This window comes from Clavelina lepadiformis, chromosome 5 (assembly GCF_947623445.1).
Source record: "Clavelina lepadiformis chromosome 5, kaClaLepa1.1, whole genome shotgun sequence".
Lineage (NCBI taxonomy): Eukaryota > Metazoa > Chordata > Ascidiacea > Aplousobranchia > Clavelinidae > Clavelina > Clavelina lepadiformis.
The window spans coordinates 21117188-21137440 of record NC_135244.1 but is presented as its reverse complement, the minus strand read 5'-3'; the positions used below and the strand labels follow the sequence as shown (position 1 = coordinate 21137440).

Genomic DNA, 20253 nt, shown 5'->3' with positions numbered 1-20253 from the left:
CTACTACGCCTCAATAATTCTCACCGCTTTGGAAAAATCGTATCTACTTGAATTTTCATCTTCTACAGGGTTCATTGACATTATTTTTCCAAAAATCTTAAAAATATGAAAATTATGTTGTATTTTCAAGATATCTCTAATGCTAATTGGGATTACGTAGATATTTATGCAACAATGCGCGCACGCGGTCCCGAATTTTTTTCCTAAATGGAGGCGACCACCGACTCAACAACATATTAAACGTCGAAAGAAATCTTTTTTGACTTATGCTAACCACCGTTCTTTTATGCACCCCCAGGAAGCGAAAAGATTCGCAAACATCGACAAGTCTTGGTTGAAGATAATGCAGAGAGCACACGAGACTCCAAATGTTGTTCAGTGTTGTATGGGTGACGACACACTTGCTCAATTGTTACCTCATATCCTGGAGCAGTTGGAAATGTGCCAGAAATCGCTGACAGGTTACCTCGAGAAGAAACGTCTCGTTTTCCCGAGGTAATGCCACAAATTCCCGCCCTTTATATCATTATTCCCCGATCCTGCGAATATGTGGACGATAGAACAGTTTTTAAAACCTGCCGGAAACACATCCACGACCTTCCATGAATAAAAATATAACTTTACATCTTCCAGATTCTTCTTCGTCTCAGATCCGGCTTTATTAGAAATTCTCGGTCAAGCAAGCGACTCCCACACCATACAGGTACCTTGCCTTAACACCAAGTAGCTGCGGTGCTTTTTAATGACGACTTAGTCTCCTCACTTTCAATCACTTTTACCTGACGCCATGCATCTTTTAGTCACCACGTTAAATGTTGTTTTCGTCACAGGCTCACTTGCTTGGTTTGTTTGACAACGTTTACCGAGTTGAGTTCCACGAGAAGAATTACGACCACATTCTGAAGGTGATATCACAAGAAACCGAAGAAGTTGAGTTGATTCAACCGATTGTTGCACAGGTTGGTTACGTTTTTGCAATGCAACCAAATCCAGATATTAAGTGTCTGTGTGGACCCTTTTTTATCATTGGGCCGCTGTCAGAAGTCTGAATTGTACGTTCTATAACAGCTCGTTGTGGTCGGTCAATTAAACCCAAGGCAACTCAACCTCAGGACTATTCAACCCATATATGTTGGATTGATCGTGGGTTGAATTGGCCTTGAACCGGAATACTTTCAGTTTAAACATAGTCGTAGCATCTACCAAGGGGTCTAGCGTCATATCGTCATCTTATCACCGTTGGTTTAACTTCGGTTTAGAATTAGATCGAGGAACATTTCACTTTCTGTTTTTGAATAATACCAGGGAAATGTTGAGATCTGGCTCGGAACTTTACTGCAAGGAATCCGCCAGACTGTTCATTCCATTGTGAGAAGAGCAGCCAACGCCATCAGTGAAGCAGGGTTTCAACTGATCGATTTTGAAAATGTCTTTCCCGCCCAAGTTGGTATTCTCGGTCTTCAAATGCTCTGGACACGTGACTCAGAAGATGCCCTTACCATCGCAAAGTCAGACAAAAAGGTGATTAAAAACAATCGTAAAACTACGGCAAGTGATTAACGTTCGCTTATAAATAAAAAACATGCTTTCAATAATGACGTAATATTGCAATGTCAATATTTTGCGTAAGGTTGTTTTTTATTCTATTTGTTCTTTGTTTTCAAATCAAACTTATTAGTCACCGTCAAACGTCATTTTTAAATTAATCTGAAGTCTACGTTTTTATCTCTATGCTTTAAAGTCTTTACACTTCGTGTTTATTGTTTGTTGTTTAAAACAGCAAGTTTGCGATGTCTTTAATTCCAGGCGATGCAAAACGCGAACCAGCGCTTCATAGACATGCTCAAGACACTCATTGACCAGACTACCCTCGATCTGTCGTCATACGAGCGCATGAAATATGAGACGCTTATCACGATTCATGTGCATCAGAGAGACATCTTTGACGATCTCGTGAGTTGATTAAGCTTAGGCTTTTCGAATTCGGGTTTTTTGTTTTACAATTGCCATTATCGTTTAGTTTTAGTTGTTTTTCAATTCCTTGTCAATAAATTTTAAAATAAATGATAAAATTATTAACTCGACTTTTAAGCAACTTTAGCGGAATCATTTTTTCGTTTTCACCGAAACCCCTAGTGATGTAAACTTAATAAATATTCGATTCACACGCAACTTGCTATACAAGTTAAAACCAAGCTATAACAACGTGAGAGAAACGCTACTTTTCGATTCTAACTTTGCCACAATTGAAAGGTGAAAATGCACATCAAGTCGCCGACCGACTTTGAATGGTTGAAGCAATCTCGCTTCTACTACATCGAGGACGCCGATAAATGTCAGATCTCCATCACAGATGTTGACTTCGGATATTGCAATGAATACACCGGATGCAACGAACGACTTGTCATTACCCCTCTCACCGACAGGTTTCTGGTTTGATACGATTTTTGCAGATCGATGACATTTTCTCGTCTTTATATATTCATAAGCACGTCTGTGTGGTCGGTTGCTCGCTATTACTTCAATTTTGCTGCAGTAAATTTTAGTTTGACGCCTTTGAACGCCGTTGTTTCACTTCCAGATGTTACATCACTCTCGCACAGGCGCTCGGTATGAGCTTAGGGGGTTCCCCCGCCGGACCGGCCGGCACCGGCAAGACCGAGACTGTGAAGGACATGGGCAAGTGTCTGGCCAAGTACGTGGTTGTGTTTAACTGCTCGGACCAGATGGACTACAGGGGACTTGGACGAATTTACAAAGGTGAGAAAATGTCTTCATCGACTGGAAAGTTGAAGATGCTTCACGTCCGATCTCTTGCTTGTACTTTCAATGGCTCCGTGTTAATGGTTTTTCTATTTCAGACTAAAATTTGTAGTTTTTTTGTCGCATTTATCGGTGATATCTTTGTATTGTTATATTTTTGATATATGATTATGATTACATAAAATATCGCTGTGAGTTGTAACGTTTGCAAAATGAGCGTATTTAGACGAATTCGCATGTTTGGACAATACTACCGAAAATTATATTGTTGTTGACTTATTAATAAGAAATCTAGTGCTAGGGTGATTGCTCCCTGTCGTGCGGTTGAACCGGGTAGAAAATCTTTCACTTTTCACATTATGGAGCCATTCAACTTCAAATTACTCTCACCCAGGTCTCGCCCAGTCTGGTTCGTGGGGCTGTTTTGACGAATTCAACCGGATCGAACTTCCCGTGCTCTCTGTCGCCGCCCAACAGATTGCGATCGTGCTCCAGTGCAAGAAGATGAACAAGCCTCAATTTGTCTTCACTGATGGGGATAATGTGTCCATGGATAGGGAGTTTGGCATCTTCTTGACAATGGTGAGTGGGTCAGAATTTGAATAATTTACTCACAAGTCTCATCCTTGTTGGCAATAAATTAAGTGTCACAGCTTTGAATGTTCCTTTCCCTTGATTATTTCTTCTAATGGACGCGCTATTACACGATTCAGCTGTTCATGGACTGTTTTAATCTTGTTAGCAACCTGTTTATTGCTTCAATAGTCTTCATTAAACAATCCCGTGTAACCCAGAGAGATTTTTTATGTTTGCTTTTGTGTGTCCTGTGAATTGATTTAACTACTTTATTCTGTTTAGTTTTCCGACGAGTTGTTCTTCCTAAAAAATTAAATAAATAGCTCATGAGGGTTTCCAATTTTTTTCTGCAGAATCCCGGATACGCCGGTCGGCAGGAGCTTCCAGAAAACTTGAAAATAAACTTCCGCACGGTTGCGATGATGGTACCTGATCGTGCGATCATCATCCGTGTCAAGCTAGCAGCTTGTGGTTTCCTTGACAACATCATCCTTTCCAAGAAGTTCTTCACCTTATACAAGCTATGCGAGGAACAACTCTCGAAACAGGTAAGTTTCTACAAGCACTTAATGAAGGTTTTAGCTGAATGACGAATTCTAGAGCTTACTTAAAGCTAAGAAAAGAGTCTCCGGTGATAAAGATTGTATCTTGTCTTCTTGTTTTTAACGAGCTAATGTCAAAAGCTAGCTAGTATCTGTCAAACAAGGAAAAAATTTATGTTGGACACAAGTCATCACACACAAGTTCACAGAAGTCATATTTTATTTTTCGTCATCAGGTTCACTACGACTTCGGATTACGCAACATCCTTTCTGTACTCCGGACCCTGGGAGCAGTGAAGAGGCAAAATCCCGACGATCCGGAGGCAATGATTGTGATGCGAGGATTGCGTGACATGAACCTCTCCAAGTTGGTGGATGAGGATGAACCACTCTTCCTCTCCCTCATCAACGATCTCTTCCCAGGCATCCAGCTCGACAAGGCCGGATATCCTCAACTGGAGGCTGCCATAGAGAAGCAGGTTTGAATCTTTGTTCTTAACTCACTCCTCCATTGAGGATTCTTGTAAAATTATTGTACTCGCCGGTTCGATAGATTGTTATGTGCAAGGGCTCAGTCAACAGTCATTCAGTCATGCAAGTGCTGCAAATAAATGGACCCTACGTTGTTATATTTGTATACGTTTGAAGGAGTCGCGCCTATCCAACCGGATTTTAATTTAAAATTTTTTATTAAAACCGAATTAAGCCCGATCATAACGGTCAAGTCTTTGGTATCGCAAAGAGCCACAAAACGATATAAAACTCATCTCTCATCCAACTAATGATGCAGGTCCACGCGGCCGGACTCATCTTCCACCCATCCTGGGTCCTCAAGATCATCCAGCTCTTCGAAACGCAGAGAGTCAGACACGGGATGATGGTGCTAGGTCCGAGTGGAGCAGGAAAGACCAAATGCATCTACACGCTGATGAAGGCCATGACTGACTGTGGGGAGCCACATCGGTACGTCATGCGTGGCGCGGCTTCGCTTTGAATTGTGGCACTAGCCACTAATGGCGTCTGCTGATTTTATTTGCATTAAAATTCAGATAAACCGATTTTCAACGAAAGTTAAACGCGGATTGTTTCATTTTTTCTTCACTTTAAACACGACATACAATTCAATGGGCTGTTGAGCTTTAGAATATTTTTATGAACGATGATGAAAAGGAATTAAAGCAATAATCAAAAATCAATCAACATTTATCATTTCATCAACCTATTACGTATTTCCAGTGAAATGCGAATGAACCCGAAAGCAATCACGGCACCCCAGATGTTCGGTACCCTTGACGTGTCAACCAATGATTGGACGGATGGAATTTTCTCAACTCTATGGAGACGCAGTCACAAGGCGAAAAAGGTGACGTAACAATGCCATAACCGTACAATTACAATTAAACCCACGATTTTTAATTTTAATCATCACTAATAAACTCGTCCAAGCTCAAAACATGTCTAATTAACCAGGGCGAGCACATTTGGTTGGTTTTGGATGGTCCAGTGGACACTTTGTGGATCGAGAACTTAAACTCGGTCCTCGATGACAATAAGACGCTGACGCTGGCGAACGGAGATCGAATCCCGATGGCTCCGAACTGCAAGATCATCTTTGAACCTCACAACGTCGATAACGCATCTCCCGCTACTGTGTCAAGAAATGGTAAAAATAACGTTGAGTGGAATACGCTGTTTAGTTCTATTCCTTAGGATCAAGTTACTGATGTAGGGTTCTAATTTCTAATTTAACTGAATTTTGTTCTCATGTAATTTAGTCAGGACTTTATATTTAAGCTATATCCTGTATAAAAGGCCCGTAGATAAACTTCATCCACAAATACATATGACACAGTGTATAAAGATATATTTTTGCTTCATTCTCGAAACCTTGTTAAGTCTCCATCACTGTAAACTTCAGGAATGGTTTTTATGTCGTCTTCTGCGCTCGACTGGAGACCTATATGTCAGGGCTGGTTGAAGACTCTGCCCTCCCAGCAGAGCGACATCATGTGGAGTCTTTTCGAAAGCGTCTTCCAGGTATCACGTGATTCAATGTTTCCACGTCATGATATTCATCATACCACGGCCATTTTAAAATCTAGTGAATGGGAAAGTCCTAAATTGGAAAGCATTGACTAACATTTATTTGTGATTATAATTGAATGTGGAACATTGTTTATTCTTCACACGTATTATTCGTATCTTTCGCTTGCTACTAGCGTTGTGTGATCGCAATTAACTCAAGATTGTTTACCTTTCAAGGATCTCTACAATTTTGTTACAACAAAACTTGTGGCAAAGATGGAAATTTTAGAGTGCATGTACATCCGCCAGACCATGGACCTGCTCCAAGGCAAGTGATGAAAGTAGAAGATTTTCTGTCACACTTGGAGTTTTTCGGGAAAACTTAATCGTCTAAAACTTTATTGAGGTAGTTAACCGTGTCTCAATCTTCTCAGGGCTTCTTCCTAACGCCGAAGAGAAGCAAGTTGCAAAGGATTATCTGACAAGAATCTTCATCTTTTCAATCATGTGGTCGCTCGGTTCGCTTCTCGAGCTCGAATACAGGTGGGAAGATTAAGATAGATTAATATATGTGATGTGTAAATGTACCCAGTTTGAAAAACGCTGATAAATGTGTTGGAGCGTTTCCATTTAAAGAAACATTTTTCTATTCAAAACGTTTTTCCCACGTTTTTGCTTTTCAACGTTGGTTGCAAAATTTCAGAGAATTGATGGAGGATTTCTTGCGAAAACACGAATCCAAGCTCGATCTTCCGGCCACCACAGGCGAGGAGACAATATTTGAATATGTTGTTGGTGAAAAAGGAGAATGGGAACACTGGAGAAACAGGTGAGAAACGCTGCAGTCACGAGTTTTATTTTCTCTTTGCACATTGACACCAGTTTTTACATTTAGCACCGGTAAATTAAGCAATTTTTGTGCAACCTGAAATAAACACAAAAATCGTTGCTTATGTTGAACTAAAGTTAATTTTAATTTTATGGCAGGGTTCCAATCTACAAATACCCGAAAGACACGGTTCCTGAATACACGTCGATTTTAGTTCCTAACGTAGACAACATTAGGACGGAGTTCCTAATGCACACCATAATGAAACAGGTAATGTACGAGCTAGGTCCAAAATTAAACAGACAGACCTGTTGCTGATTCCTTCTTTAATGACGTTATCTTATCACCATATTTTGTGCAGGAGAAATCAGTTTTGTTGATTGGCGAGCAAGGAACCGCTAAGACGGTCATGATCAAAGGTTACGCGAGCAAGTACGACCCCGAGGTTCATTTGACGAAAGCTTTGAACTTCAGCAGCGCCACCACCCCCAATATGTTCCAGGTGGGGTGACCGACCAGTAAAATGTTACCACAAACATCTATCGACATCCTACAGATGTTTGTCGAGCATATTTACACTGGTAGCGATTTCACTTTGGTTATTACCACATTGGGTCATTCTCCTTTTCACGCAGCGTACCGTTGAGAGTTACGTGGACAAGCGAGTGGGTACAACGTATGGTCCACCCGCCGGGAAGAAAATGACCGTTTTCGTTGATGACATAAATATGCCGACCATCAACGAATGGGGAGATCAGGTGAAAAAATTTTTACCTGTCATCAAAATTTCTCGCTGATTTTATTCGTTTGTTGGATTTATCAAAGTTCTTTATTACGTGGGAAGAATTTATAGTTCAAGCATGGCGTGGCGTGGCGTGGCATGGCGTTTTAATATTGGCTGCCACTATTTCACTGGAAAAAGTTATTTTCCACAGTTTCTTGTTAACCTAACATAAGTTTTTTAATATATTAACCTAAAGCTAACTGCAAAGAAACCTTAAGTATTTTAATTAGACTTTGCGCATACCCATTTCCCTAATCTAACCGCTTACGTTTAACAACCGTCTGCGTGACCTACTTACGGTGAACTAATCACTCTGTTTAATTGGAGTCACTGCAAAGTTATTTTTTATTTCATTTGATTGACAGCTGAAATAAACTTGTACGCTTGACAGATCACCAACGAAATAGTTCGACAACTTCTTGAAAACAAAGGTTTCTACAGTTTAGACAGACCAGGTATTTACAAGTGACGTCAGAAAACAGATTCGTAATCCGACTTCACTAAAATGCTGGAAGCGTTGAGGAACTCAATGATCATTTTACTTAAATTTGGGAATTTTTTAGGCGATTTCACTAACATCGCCGATATCCAGTTGGTGGCGGCCATGATCCATCCTGGAGGAGGAAGGAACGACATCCCGCAGCGTCTGAAGAGGAAATTCTGCATCTTCAACTGCACCTTGCCATCCAATAACTCCATTGATAAGATCTTTTCAACGATTGCTACAGGATATTTCTGTAAAGAACGCAAATTCCTTAAACCGGTAGGAATAATCATTTTAATCGACGTTAACTGATTCTCGCTAAAACGCTTAACATAGCGAATAACAAAGAACGAACAAAGTTCTTTTTGAAGAATATTTCACCTTGTTATTTGTCGAATAAGCTCACAAAAGTTCTCAATTGTATCCAGTTGCGTAAAATTAAAATTGAGAACAAGTTAAATAAAGTGGTTTAGACGCCAAACATTTTCACTCACATCACAGTGCAATAAGCAACTCACAAGTGTAACAAGTATTATTGTGTATTACAAGTGTAATAATCACTCACTTCTGTAACTCACAAGTCGCTTCCCGTTGCAGGTGATCGACCTGGTTGAGCAGCTCGTGCCACTTACGAGGGTCTTGTGGCAAAAGACAAAGATCAAGATGCTCCCCACGCCCGCCAAGTTCCATTACATTTTCAACTTGAGGGATTTGAGCCGCGTATGGCAGGTTCGATCCCAGCACTCAGCAATTTGAATCATATTAATTTGTTTATAATTAATTTTAATACTAATTCTATGAATTCATTGATTGATTAATTAATTTATGTAGTTGTGGAGAAATGTTTAAAAGTTTTTCCGTGTATAAAGTAGGCGCAGCATTGAGTGGTTGGTCATTAAAAGGCTTGAGACCCAATCCCAATCTTGAGACCCAATTACACGATCTTTTGTAAAATCTCTTCATAAAATGACACTGGCTCGTACTTCCAGCCTTCCATGTAAAGGTTAGGTGGTCGCTCTAAGCACTCATTCACCGATATCTCATTATTTCTACCACCCAGGGCATACTGACAGTGAACAATGACACCGCTGATTCGACAGAAACTCTGCTCGGTTTGTGGAAGCACGAATGCCAGAGAGTGGTCGCCGATCGATTCACCAACCAAGAGGATAAAGATTGGTTCGACGAAAAGATGCAGGAGGTTTAAAAATTTCTTTCTGGCTGTGACTGACTTTTTACTTTGACTTTTGGCAAGAATTAAGTGGAGTTCTTTTACGTTTATGAAACTCGGATTTAATAAAAAATCTAAACAAAACTGTTCACTTGTCTTTCATTTAAATTTATCTTTTTCTTTCAAGATGGCTGTCGAGAAGCTTGGTGAAGAGTTGGCAGCACAAATGCCAAGCGAAACATTCTTTGTTGATTTCTTAAGGGATGCGCCGGAATTAACAGGTGACGTCACTAAAGACACGTGCAAACGTCATGATGACGTATAAATTTCAATTAAAATCTTAATACGACCAAGTGTTAGTCCATATTTTTAGTATAACCAGTCTTCCATTGATAACAATCTCTATCATTTATCAGGTGAAGAACCGGACGATTTTGAGCCAGAGGTTCCGAAAGTATACGAGGGAGTCCCATCCCTGGCACAGATGGAAGAGAGACTCAAGAGCTTCCTGGAGCAATATAATGAGACTGTGAGAGGAGGAAAAATGGATCTCGTCTTCTTTAAGGTCAGCATATGTCGTTTTATACTCGAGTGACATCAGGCAATGCGTCATCAAAGTGTAACGTAATTTATGTAAACGTGACGTTATATAGGATGCTATGGTTCATCTGATGAGGATTTCTCGCATCATCCGGACTCCCCGTGGAAATGCTCTCTTGGTCGGTGTCGGAGGATCAGGAAAGCAATCCCTGACGAGGTTGGCGTCCTTCATCGCTGGATACAAGATCTTCCAAATCACCCTCAGCAGGTAGCCTAGCGGCAGGTAGCCTTGTAGCTTGCCTAGTAGCAGCAGGTAGCCTTGCTCCACGCTATATCGACGTCAGATAGATTAGTGATGACATCAATAGAGTTTTGAGCTATGATTTCTCCAAAAAAAAGTCCAGTAAAATGTAGAGGATAAACTTTTTGGTTTCCTGCAGAACTTACAACGCCACAAACTTAATGGACGACCTGAAAGTTCTCTACAAAATTGCGGGCAAGGATGGACAGGGGGTCACCTTCATTTTCACCGACAACGAGATTAAAGACGAAGGTTTCCTCGAGTATATGAACAACGTACTCGCATCTGGAGAGGTACAACACCTGGAAAATCTTTAATCTTTGACATCTCTTCAAGAGTATAAAATTACTTTCTTGATACCGGTTTAAACTAGTTTTCATGGGTTATCTGAACTAGTATGACTTCCATGAATCATCAGGTGTCTAACCTCTTCGCTCGGGATGAGATCGATGAGATCAACATGGAGTTGATCCCTGTCATGAAAAAGGAATACCCCAAGCGTCCTCCCACCCCTGAGAACTTGTATGACTACTTCCTGTCACGTGCTCGATCGAATCTCCACGTGGTCTTGTGCTTCTCACCAGTCGGGGAGAAGTTTAGAGCCAGATCGCTAAAATTCCCAGGTATTTTTGGGTTTATTTAACATGACAGTTGACAGTTATACGGCGAATTACTCTTCTTTATTATTAGCATTTCCATGAACGCAGTAGTTTAAAATATGCCATTGCCAATTTGTACAGTTTCAGCAATTTAAATCTCATTTTATATTCTAAATTTCAATCTAAATCTCTAGCTTTCATCACTTTTATTATATTGTTGACAAACCAAATTACTTTTCAAATAAAAATTTCGCAAATGTTCTTTTAAACTCAATTGGAAGTGTTTTTTCAGTTTATTCACCACAGTAATGCTCCCACCAACTTTGCATCTGTTGTTCAAAGGTCTCTTCTCCGGTTGCACCATGGACTGGTTCCTGAGGTGGCCACGCCAGGCTCTCATACAGGTCGCCCAGCACTTCCTCTCCGATTATGACGTCAAATGTACGCCTGAAACGAAGGCCAACATGGTTCAGGTGACGGTTTAAAACTTTTCTTTTTTTAATCAAGAAATTTTAGGAAGACAAAACTGTTGTGATTGCCCTTGAGTGCTAAATAAGGCAGGAAGCATTGAGATATGGTTTTTCACCTGGTAGCTTGGCTATAACTTTATTTTTCTTCAATGAAGACCATTTTCGTAAGAGAAGATTTTCCCGTGCTCCCATGTTGTTATTTCTCTCTTAACAGGTCATGGGAACGGTCCAAGATCTTGTTTCCGAAAAATGCGTTGAGTATTTCGAGAGGTTCCGTCGTTCGTGTCATGTGACTCCTAAATCTTACCTCTCTTTCATCACCGGTTACAAGAACATCTACGGGTAAGATGGCACGTGTGTTCGTTCTTTAAGTTGCGGTGATCTGAAATCGTGTAGTGGAATATTCACCTAAAATGTTTGATAAATACATTGTCAAAGTTTGTTTAAAAGACCTTGAGATGAACTTTACAAGTTCCTATCATGTAAAAAGAGGCCTTAATTGAATTAGATGGGACGTCTCAATTCTTTCTTGTGATCCCATTAATTTTTCTCAACCGTTACCCATTATTCCCATTATTTTACCGTTAGATTTTTAACCTAGACAGTATTTACAACTTGAGGGCTTACTTCTTGGGTTAAAGGTTTCTGTAACTGTCATGTACTTGGTGACGGCTTTGCTAGGGTGAACGCCCCTGACTGTACAAACAAAATATCTAAAACTCCAACCCAAAACTTGTTCGTCACTAAATATCTTTAGCCTAATTGCTTCATCTGTTATTCTGATCCGTGTCATCCTCCTCTTTCCTCCAGGATCAAATTGAGTGAGATCGGAGTGCTTGCTGAGAGAATGAAGACAGGTCTTGATAAGTTGGTGGAAGCGCAGAAGTCTGTCAACGCACTCTCCGCCGAACTCACGATAAAAGAGAAAGATCTCGCTGTTGCTTCTAAGGAAGCAGACGAGGTAAAATCCTGGCCGTTAGCTTTCTGGACAATGCAATTTTTGAAATTAAGTAAGCTTGTAGACTTTTACGCCGGCATTGAAGCTTTTCAACAAGGTTTAAATTAAATAGCAGTTGCTGATTATTAGCTAAATATACAGCAGCCTTGCACTTTGTCAATTCGGTTTGTGGAACTTTCCTATCATTTATTAATTAGTGTAGCACTTGTCCAATTCATAGAATTGTCTTACGACACACCACCATAGCAACGTCTTTATTACGTCACTCAGGTCTTGAAAGTGGTGACCGAGAAAGCGACCGCGGCCGAGAAGGTCAAAGCTGAAGTTCAAAAGGTCAAGGACAAAGCCCAGGCGATTGTGGACGCGATCAACAAAGACAAGGGAGCGGCCGAAGCGAAACTTTTAGCCGCGAAACCAGCGCTAGAGAAGGCCGAGGCTGCACTCCAGGTGGGCAAGCTGCAGTATGAGTTAACGGCATGCCTTGGAGCTTAACTCGGCAGTTTAATCTTTCCTTTCAGTTCCAAATTAATCAGATTGTATCTTGCATTTGTGTGTAGTTTAAAAACTTTTACAATAGATTTGGTGGTTGATTTAAGTCGTTTGTGCACTTTTGATTTTTAAAAGCAAACAACTTGCTCTTGTTTCAGACCATTAAACCTGCCGACATTGCCACGGTGAGGAAGCTGGGGAAACCTCCTCACCTGATCATGCGGATCATGGATTGCGTCCTCGTTTTGATGAGGAGGAGATTGAATCCAATCGAGATGGATCCAGAGCGTCCGTGTCCGAAGCCATCCTGGAACGAAGCTTTAAAATTGATGAACCAATCTCAATTTTTGAGCATGTTGCTCCACTTCTCAAAAGTAAGTTGAATAAGCTTAGAAATGAGTGAAGACTCTTCTTAAAAGTCCGGGAAGCGATATGAGGAAGATAGATGTTATCTCTACCTTCCTCCAGGACACAATCACGGAAGAGATGGTCGAGCTTCTCACTCCTTATTTGGAAATGGAAGACTACAACCTGGAAACGGCGAAGAAAGTCTGCGGCAATGTAGCGGGGCTCTGCTCATGGACAGAGGCGATGGCGTACTTCTATGGGATTAATAAGGAGGTCTTACCACTAAAGGTGGGGCAGCTTTGTCAAGTTTAACTGATACTTTGTTTGACTTAGGGCCGCTTTTCTGCTTTTTTCCAACCTTGGAGTATTCCTAGCTACTTTATCATCTCAACTATGCCACTGTGACTCTTTCTTGGGTTTTACGGAATTTCTCTTTATAAAAGCGCTTTTGCGATGCCATTGCTCTGTAGTGAGACTCTTTGTGGGTATATACTTTAGCTCTGTAAGTTCCAATTTGCTCACATTTTAGATCAAGTTTGCTTCTTCGAGCTCATCAAACTCCTGTGTTATATAACTCCTATAACTTTTAATTTATCCTTAAGAATCTCCTTAAACTGATTATTATTGCCAATCAACCAATCTTTGCAGGCGAATCTGGCAGTCCAGGAGGCGAAGTTGGAGCGTGCTATGGTCGACCTCAAAACTGCTCAAGCGACTCTCGATGAAAAACAAAAACAACTCGACGAAGTTCAGGTTCCTTCAATTTTTATATGAATCGTTTACTATAAACTTACCACCTTCACTCATACGTGTTGTTGGATTATGTGACTTGAGTATAGTACTTAACTTAAGGACGTAGGTTATTTTAAACCCTCAAGCAAAGATCAGCTTATCCTGGTAAGCTACTTTCCTAAATCCTCTTGGATTTTTAGGCGCAATACGACAAGGCAATGTCACACAAACAGATGTTGGTGGAGGATGCTGAGACTTGTCGGAGGAAGATGACCAATGCCATGGCTCTCATCGAGGGTTTAGGAGGAGAAAAGGTAAGATTGATTTGCTCCCAAAAGTTCCGCAAAATGAGACTTCCCAAATGCTTCATACTGGAGAACGTTTGCCACATGTGCTACTGTTGCTTCTGCTAAGCCTTGCATGATGCTAGTAAGCTCGCATACGTAAAATGATTTCTTGTAATTATTTGCGTAAACGAAAATGAAACAGATTCTTGATTTAGCATTCCTCAAAGTTTTTGAACTATTCACAACTAACGTCCGTAGATATCAAGAATAGCAATTTTTTCGTATGTCATTTAAGACTTATTTCTTTTTAAGACTCGTTGGGAAGCAGCCGGGAAAAAGTTTCAGGATCAGATTAACCGCTTGGTCGGAGATGTCCTCCTGGCCACCGGCTTCCTCTCCTACTCCGGACCCTTCAACCAGGACTTCCGGTCTCTCCTCGTCTCGCAATGGAAGAAGGAGATGGCGCAAAATGAGATCCCATTCTCTGAGGTCAGTCATATGTTTCAAATAGGAAGTTGTTAGTTTTCTAGGTCAGGATTAGGCATTAAAGCACTCTGATGTACTGAAGATAAAACATGCTTCTCTTTCCCGCACCAATGCATACTCAATTCAAGTAGCTCTTTAACTCACATTTAAAAGCACGCACTGAGTTGCTTTTGCTTTAATATAATTTGCTGCAGTTGTCTGTAAAAAGCAGAGCTGATTTTCCAACTGACATTTTGTAAGCACCTTTGCCGAAAAGGTGAAATTTATAGCACTCTTTGACTACTTTTTAATCTAACAACAGTCCAAGTAACAAGCGTACGGCATAGCACCGTAATTAATGATAATTTTTACATTCATAATATCAAGCATGGAAGCCTTTATCCACATTACTTGGTAATCACTCAGTAGACGAAATCGCACAAATGTCAAATCATCTGCGTTGACGAGCAGTCAGTGTAACAACATAAATAGTTATCATTTTAACCAGAGGACATTCTTATTATCAAGAATAGAACATTTTCCACATCACTTGATGCTAACTCAGTAGACGAAGTCGCGGAAATGCCAAATAATCAGCAGAGACTCCAAGAAACTAAAAATACAAAAACCTAAAATTACAAGACTCTTATGGCGCTTCTTGTGGCTCTTCCAGGACATAAACCTGATCACGATGTTGGTGGATAATGCAACTGTCGGCGAATGGAACCTCCAGGGATTACCCAATGATGAACTTTCTATTCAGAACGGCATCATCGTAACCAAGGCAACCCGGTATCCTCTACTTATCGATCCTCAGGGTCAGGGAAAGATCTGGATCAAGAATCGAGAGAAAAACAGCGAACTCCAGGTCTCTTGAACTTAAACTTGAACTCGTGATAGCCTAGAGCTAGTAATAAATAACTCTCATATCACGGTCATGGTGCTGGATTACAACAGTTTGAAACGCATGTTTGAATGACAAGCTGAACAGAATGTGTGATACTTTTGATATTGCACTACCGAGGTGTATAAAAAGTTTTTTAAGCGGACTTAATCTCTGCACAAACTGCAATCTCTTTGCTGCTTCTGTTTATGTGCACTTGTCTTTATTTGAACTTGTTCTTGAAAGCTACTTTCTCAACTTACAGTTGACGTCATTGAACCATAAGTACTTCAGGACTCATCTTGAGGACGCTCTCTCTTTGGGAAGAGCTCTCATCATCGAGGATGTTGGCGAGGAACTGGATCCTGCTCTTGATAATGTCCTAGAGCAAAATTTCATCAAGTCCGGCTCCACATTTAAGGTAGATAAATTCTTAGATTTTGTGAGGGCCTTTTTCCGAAACAGCTCAAACGCACTGGGCCTGCCTTGTGTAACTAAAATAACAATACAGCTTTGCATTGAGCAAATGTGCACTGCTCCTTACAGTAATCTTTAAAATATTTGTGTACACTATAAAAACAGGAGAAACAGAACAGTACACGGAGAAGGAAACTATAAAACAACAAAAACTAATACAATTTACTGTGTTTATTATATATGCATGGAAACGTTTAGTAATTTGCAGTAAAACAGAATTAAAAATCTATTTTTATAAAACTGATCTCGATTCACGTCCCAGGTCAAAGTGGGAGACAAAGAAGTGGACGTAATGAAGGGATTCAAGCTCTACATCACCACCAAGCTCTCCAATCCCGCTTACACCCCTGAGATCTACGCGAGGACTTCGATCATCGACTTCACAGTCACCATGAAGGGTCTGGAGGATCAATTGCTCGGTAGAGTTATCCTCACTGAGAAGCAGGTGATCCTTATCTTGTTCCTGTAAAATAAAATGTGGAGCACACTCATTATGGACTTGTTATGCTTCTACATGTCTTTGTTCGGTTATTTGATACTTTTCTGATTATTACGCAAGATATTTTTATGAAATGCATAAATCTTTATCACTAGTGTTGGACACTGTGTTACTATAAGTGGTCACCAATCGTCTTCATCGAGTTATGGCTAGTGGTGGACTTTAAATACGCAATTAATCACACTACAGTCACATATAATCGGAAACTTTACATAATGACACGTAAATAAACTTCAATTGCAATGCGACGGACCTGAAAAAATCTGCTTCGGTAGAAACATGTTGAAAGCAGGATATTTATCTTCAATTTTGTCATCCTATTTCACTTATTCAACATCGGTGTTGCCATCCGCAGGAGTTGGAAGCGGAGAGAGTCGCTCTGATGACGGAGGTGACAGCAAACAAGAGGAAGATGCAGGAGTTGGAGGACAACCTCCTCTACCGACTGACATCCACGAAGGGATCACTCGTGGACGATGAATCCCTCATCGCTGTTTTGCAGGTGGAGCAAGATTCATCGTTTAATTTATAGATAGTGTAATCCACTGGATAAATACATAAATATAAAACTTAAACAGTGGCTTGTCGTCTGCAATATCGTTAAAATTGCAACAAAGCCGTTAGTATTGTTTAAACAAAAAGACATAATTAAATACTACAAAACTAATACGCTTTAAACATGATAACTATTAATAACTTTAGAAACATACAACTACAAGAGCAAGTCTTACAAATACATCTCTCATTCATTCTTCTTAACTCTTAATAAAACACAAATGATCGTCATCCGCAGAATACGAAGCAAACAGCGGAAGAAGTGAGCGAGAAATTATCAATCGCTGCCGAGACCGAATTGAAGATCAATTCTGCTCGGGAGGAGTATCGACCTGTCGCCAACCGTGGATCAATCCTCTACTTTCTCATCGTCGAGATGAGTCTTGTCAATGTCATGTACCAGGTGCGTTTGTCCGAGTCATTAGGAAGGTATCTTTTGTATTATTATAATTATTTATCGTTTATTTTCTCCATTTCGTTGGGAAACTGTGCCCCCTGTGATATTTTACATCTGTTTGTTGTTCGGAAGCTAAGAATCTTGAACAATTGTTGAAAATGTCCGTGCATTCGCTCTTTGTGGAGCTATGTATTGCTTGTATCACATGGAGAAAGCAGTAAATAAACGAACGATTGACATTGAAAACAGAACAAACACCTGAAAAAAAGAAATTTGTTTTCAAACAACGTTCAGTGTTGATAGTATAGTTGGTAGATAAATACTTGATAGCACACAGATATTTGTCATTTCTTGTTCAGACCTCGCTTCGTCAGTTTCTCGGCCTCTTCGATCAGTCTTTGGAGAAAAGCGCAAAGTCTCCGATCCCGGCGAAGCGCATCTACAACATCATGGATTATCTCACCTTCTGCGTGTTCAAGTACACGGCCAGAGGGCTCTACGAAAACCACAAGTTCCTCTACACCTTGTTGCTTGCCCTCAAGATCGACTTAAACAAGGGACACCTCACTTATGAAGAGTTCCAGACCTTTATCAAGGGTGGGTGTGATAAAAAAGTGCGTGTGGCTTTCATTAAAAAGTTCCGATTGTTAGTCTTGGCTGCCTTGGATGAATGCTATTTTTAGAATTTAAGTTACAAATTTATGACCCCTCCGAAAGTTTATCAAAATACTTTAAATAATATCACTCGTGTGTCGGGCCAAAGCTGCTATTGTTAATATTATGGTCATCATATAGGGATTTCTCTGACCATAATTTGCATAGATACTCCCTACTATATTATGACCATTTTTGTTGTTGAATGATTATGTTTTCAGGAGGTGCATCGCTTGACCTTAATACGGTTGAGGCGAAACCGAAGAAATGGATCCAGGATATGACGTGGCTCAATCTAGTACAGTTAAGCAGACTTCCGCAATTCTCACAACTTCTCAACCAGATTGGAAGAAACGATCGAGTGAGTTGGACAAAATTTGATTCTGAAAGGATTTTGTTAGACTAAGAGCTCCGTAAAATCTACTTTCGAAAGCTTCGGTGTACAAATAACTTTCCAATAATTATTAACCTTAACCTTAACTATATTGCTAGTTACTATTTTTTACATTAATTTAATAACTGGTTAATATACTACTAATATATTTTGCTGCAACATAAATAAAACTGATTATGTCAAATTGTCTAAACTCCCAAGGGATGGAAAACCTGGTTTGATGAGGAGGCGCCAGAGGAAGCTGTCATCCCGGATGGTTACGGATCATCCTTGGATACTTTCAGGAAGTTACTCCTCATCAGGAGTTGGTGTCCGGATCGTACCATTGCCCAGGTATCAGGACCAGAGATCTATAGTTTTTACCTTTTCATCTATGCTTTCATGTTCGATAACAGGATGAATGGATATTGATGTAGTTTTATAACGATTTGAACAACGTGTCAAGTGGTCCTGGATGATTTGTTTGATCTGTGCATTGCTGCGACACTCACCTTGTGTTTTTTCTCACTTATATGAAATATTAAATCTCCATTGTGTTTAAAAAATCTTCCCTCCCAAAACCTCTTTATTTGTTTAACTACTGTTGCTTGTTGCTGTTCATCTTGGTGACATAGCTCTTCTTACCCGGTATCATTTGTTCCTCCAGGCCCGTCACTACATCTCCCAATCACTGGGAGCCAAATACGCGGAGTCAGTCATCCTGGACATGGAAATGATGTGGATGGAGTCCGACAACAGAAATCCGATGGTTTGCTTTCTGAGCATGGGGTCAGATCCAACGGAGAACATCGAGAGATTGGCGAAGATGAAAGGAATACGTGAGTTGCTCCTCTTCTTAAAGATGTCAACTTATCTTCTTTTCAGCGTTTATCGAATGTAATTAGCGTTGGACGATTTTTTGAGGGGGTGGACTTTACCATGTCACCATTTTAAAACTGATCAACTACTAATTAATTAATAGGATTGTTAATTACTTACCGGCTGTGTTTATGGTAATGAGTGGAATTACACCTACATTTTTCCTATTTTGCTAGAATAAAAGAAAGTTGATAATTTTTAGGGAAGTTAATTAAGTATTTAAAATTTTCTTGACTTGTATTAATTGATTATTTAGAAATTATTGCTAAATTTTCTAACTGGGTAGGTTACTAACTTATTTATTAATAACTTTAACGAATAATTACCCGATTGAGTAGTACTAACTAATTGATTTTTTTTCTTCCTAACCAGCTTGCAGAGCAGTGTCTATGGGACAGGGTCAGGAGGTGCATGCACGTCGTCTCCTCATCCAATCCTTCCAGGATGGAGGTTGGCTCCTCCTCCAAAATTGTCATCTTGGACTCGATTACATGGACGAACTGCTGGAAAATGTCGGTTGCTTTAATATTGTCACTGCATTAGCGCTCTCATTTTTCTTTATACGTGTTTTGTTTTGTTATCGATTTGCTCATTAATAACTTAATAACTGGTGGAGTTTGGTCTCTATTATTAATTTATCAATCAAAAAATTTGTACTTGAATCTATAAAAAGTTAACGATAGTTACAATTATCTATTATGGCTTAGTTTTTCGCAGAAGTGTTCAGCTATTAACATTATCGTATAACTCATAAGAATGTTCATAATTAGCTAATAGCCGTTTATGTTATTCATACTTTGTTGTACTTCCAGGTAACTAACACCGATTCAATCCACGAGAGTTACAGGACTTGGATCACGACAGAAGTCCACGTCAAATTCCCGATCAACCTGCTCCAGTCCAGCATCAAGTACACCAACGAGCCACCGCAAGGTGTTAAGGCTGGCTTGAAGAGAACCTACGGTAGCATTACACAGGTACGCGAGGAACGTTGTTTATTCTGTGGTCCTGTGTGCGCTATTTTTCTTTTTCTCGCTTTGTTGCATTTTTCGTTCCTCTTTTTATTTTGTTTCCACTTTTCAAAGGCTGTCACTATCACACCGGAAAAAATAGTTCGTTTGAAGCCATTCTGCTGAGTGTTTTGTTAACTTAACCTAAATTTTACAACATAGC

At 40.0% G+C, this 20253-nt stretch overlaps 1 protein-coding gene across 2 annotated transcripts in view; it reads left to right on the top strand.

Annotated features, from left to right (window-relative positions):
* Nucleotides 1-20253, top strand: part of LOC143461342 (dynein axonemal heavy chain 5-like) — a 38124-nt gene that overhangs the window by 13517 nt on the left and 4354 nt on the right. For both annotated transcript variants that reach the window (XM_076959238.1, XM_076959239.1), the window contains 49 exons: nt 299-495; nt 634-703; nt 831-959; nt 1306-1521; nt 1807-1953; nt 2254-2426; nt 2582-2760; nt 3158-3345; nt 3693-3887; nt 4118-4360; nt 4672-4844; nt 5118-5244; nt 5352-5544; nt 5800-5918; nt 6144-6234; nt 6341-6449; nt 6610-6735; nt 6894-7005; nt 7097-7237; nt 7371-7493; nt 7911-7974; nt 8083-8282; nt 8601-8732; nt 9064-9204; nt 9362-9455; nt 9591-9739; nt 9828-9982; nt 10155-10308; nt 10434-10638; nt 10957-11087; nt 11299-11426; nt 11895-12045; nt 12313-12489; nt 12690-12905; nt 13000-13167; nt 13528-13632; nt 13812-13925; nt 14211-14387; nt 15037-15231; nt 15512-15667; nt 15986-16168; nt 16578-16724; nt 17016-17180; nt 17534-17771; nt 18050-18189; nt 18424-18555; nt 18869-19040; nt 19453-19592; nt 19893-20057. In XM_076959238.1, the coding sequence (XP_076815353.1) occupies nt 299-495; nt 634-703; nt 831-959; nt 1306-1521; nt 1807-1953; nt 2254-2426; nt 2582-2760; nt 3158-3345; nt 3693-3887; nt 4118-4360; nt 4672-4844; nt 5118-5244; nt 5352-5544; nt 5800-5918; nt 6144-6234; nt 6341-6449; nt 6610-6735; nt 6894-7005; nt 7097-7237; nt 7371-7493; nt 7911-7974; nt 8083-8282; nt 8601-8732; nt 9064-9204; nt 9362-9455; nt 9591-9739; nt 9828-9982; nt 10155-10308; nt 10434-10638; nt 10957-11087; nt 11299-11426; nt 11895-12045; nt 12313-12489; nt 12690-12905; nt 13000-13167; nt 13528-13632; nt 13812-13925; nt 14211-14387; nt 15037-15231; nt 15512-15667; nt 15986-16168; nt 16578-16724; nt 17016-17180; nt 17534-17771; nt 18050-18189; nt 18424-18555; nt 18869-19040; nt 19453-19592; nt 19893-20057 (7545 nt within the window). The remainder of the gene's footprint in view (nt 1-298; nt 496-633; nt 704-830; nt 960-1305; nt 1522-1806; nt 1954-2253; nt 2427-2581; nt 2761-3157; nt 3346-3692; nt 3888-4117; nt 4361-4671; nt 4845-5117; nt 5245-5351; nt 5545-5799; nt 5919-6143; nt 6235-6340; nt 6450-6609; nt 6736-6893; nt 7006-7096; nt 7238-7370; nt 7494-7910; nt 7975-8082; nt 8283-8600; nt 8733-9063; nt 9205-9361; nt 9456-9590; nt 9740-9827; nt 9983-10154; nt 10309-10433; nt 10639-10956; nt 11088-11298; nt 11427-11894; nt 12046-12312; nt 12490-12689; nt 12906-12999; nt 13168-13527; nt 13633-13811; nt 13926-14210; nt 14388-15036; nt 15232-15511; nt 15668-15985; nt 16169-16577; nt 16725-17015; nt 17181-17533; nt 17772-18049; nt 18190-18423; nt 18556-18868; nt 19041-19452; nt 19593-19892; nt 20058-20253) is intronic.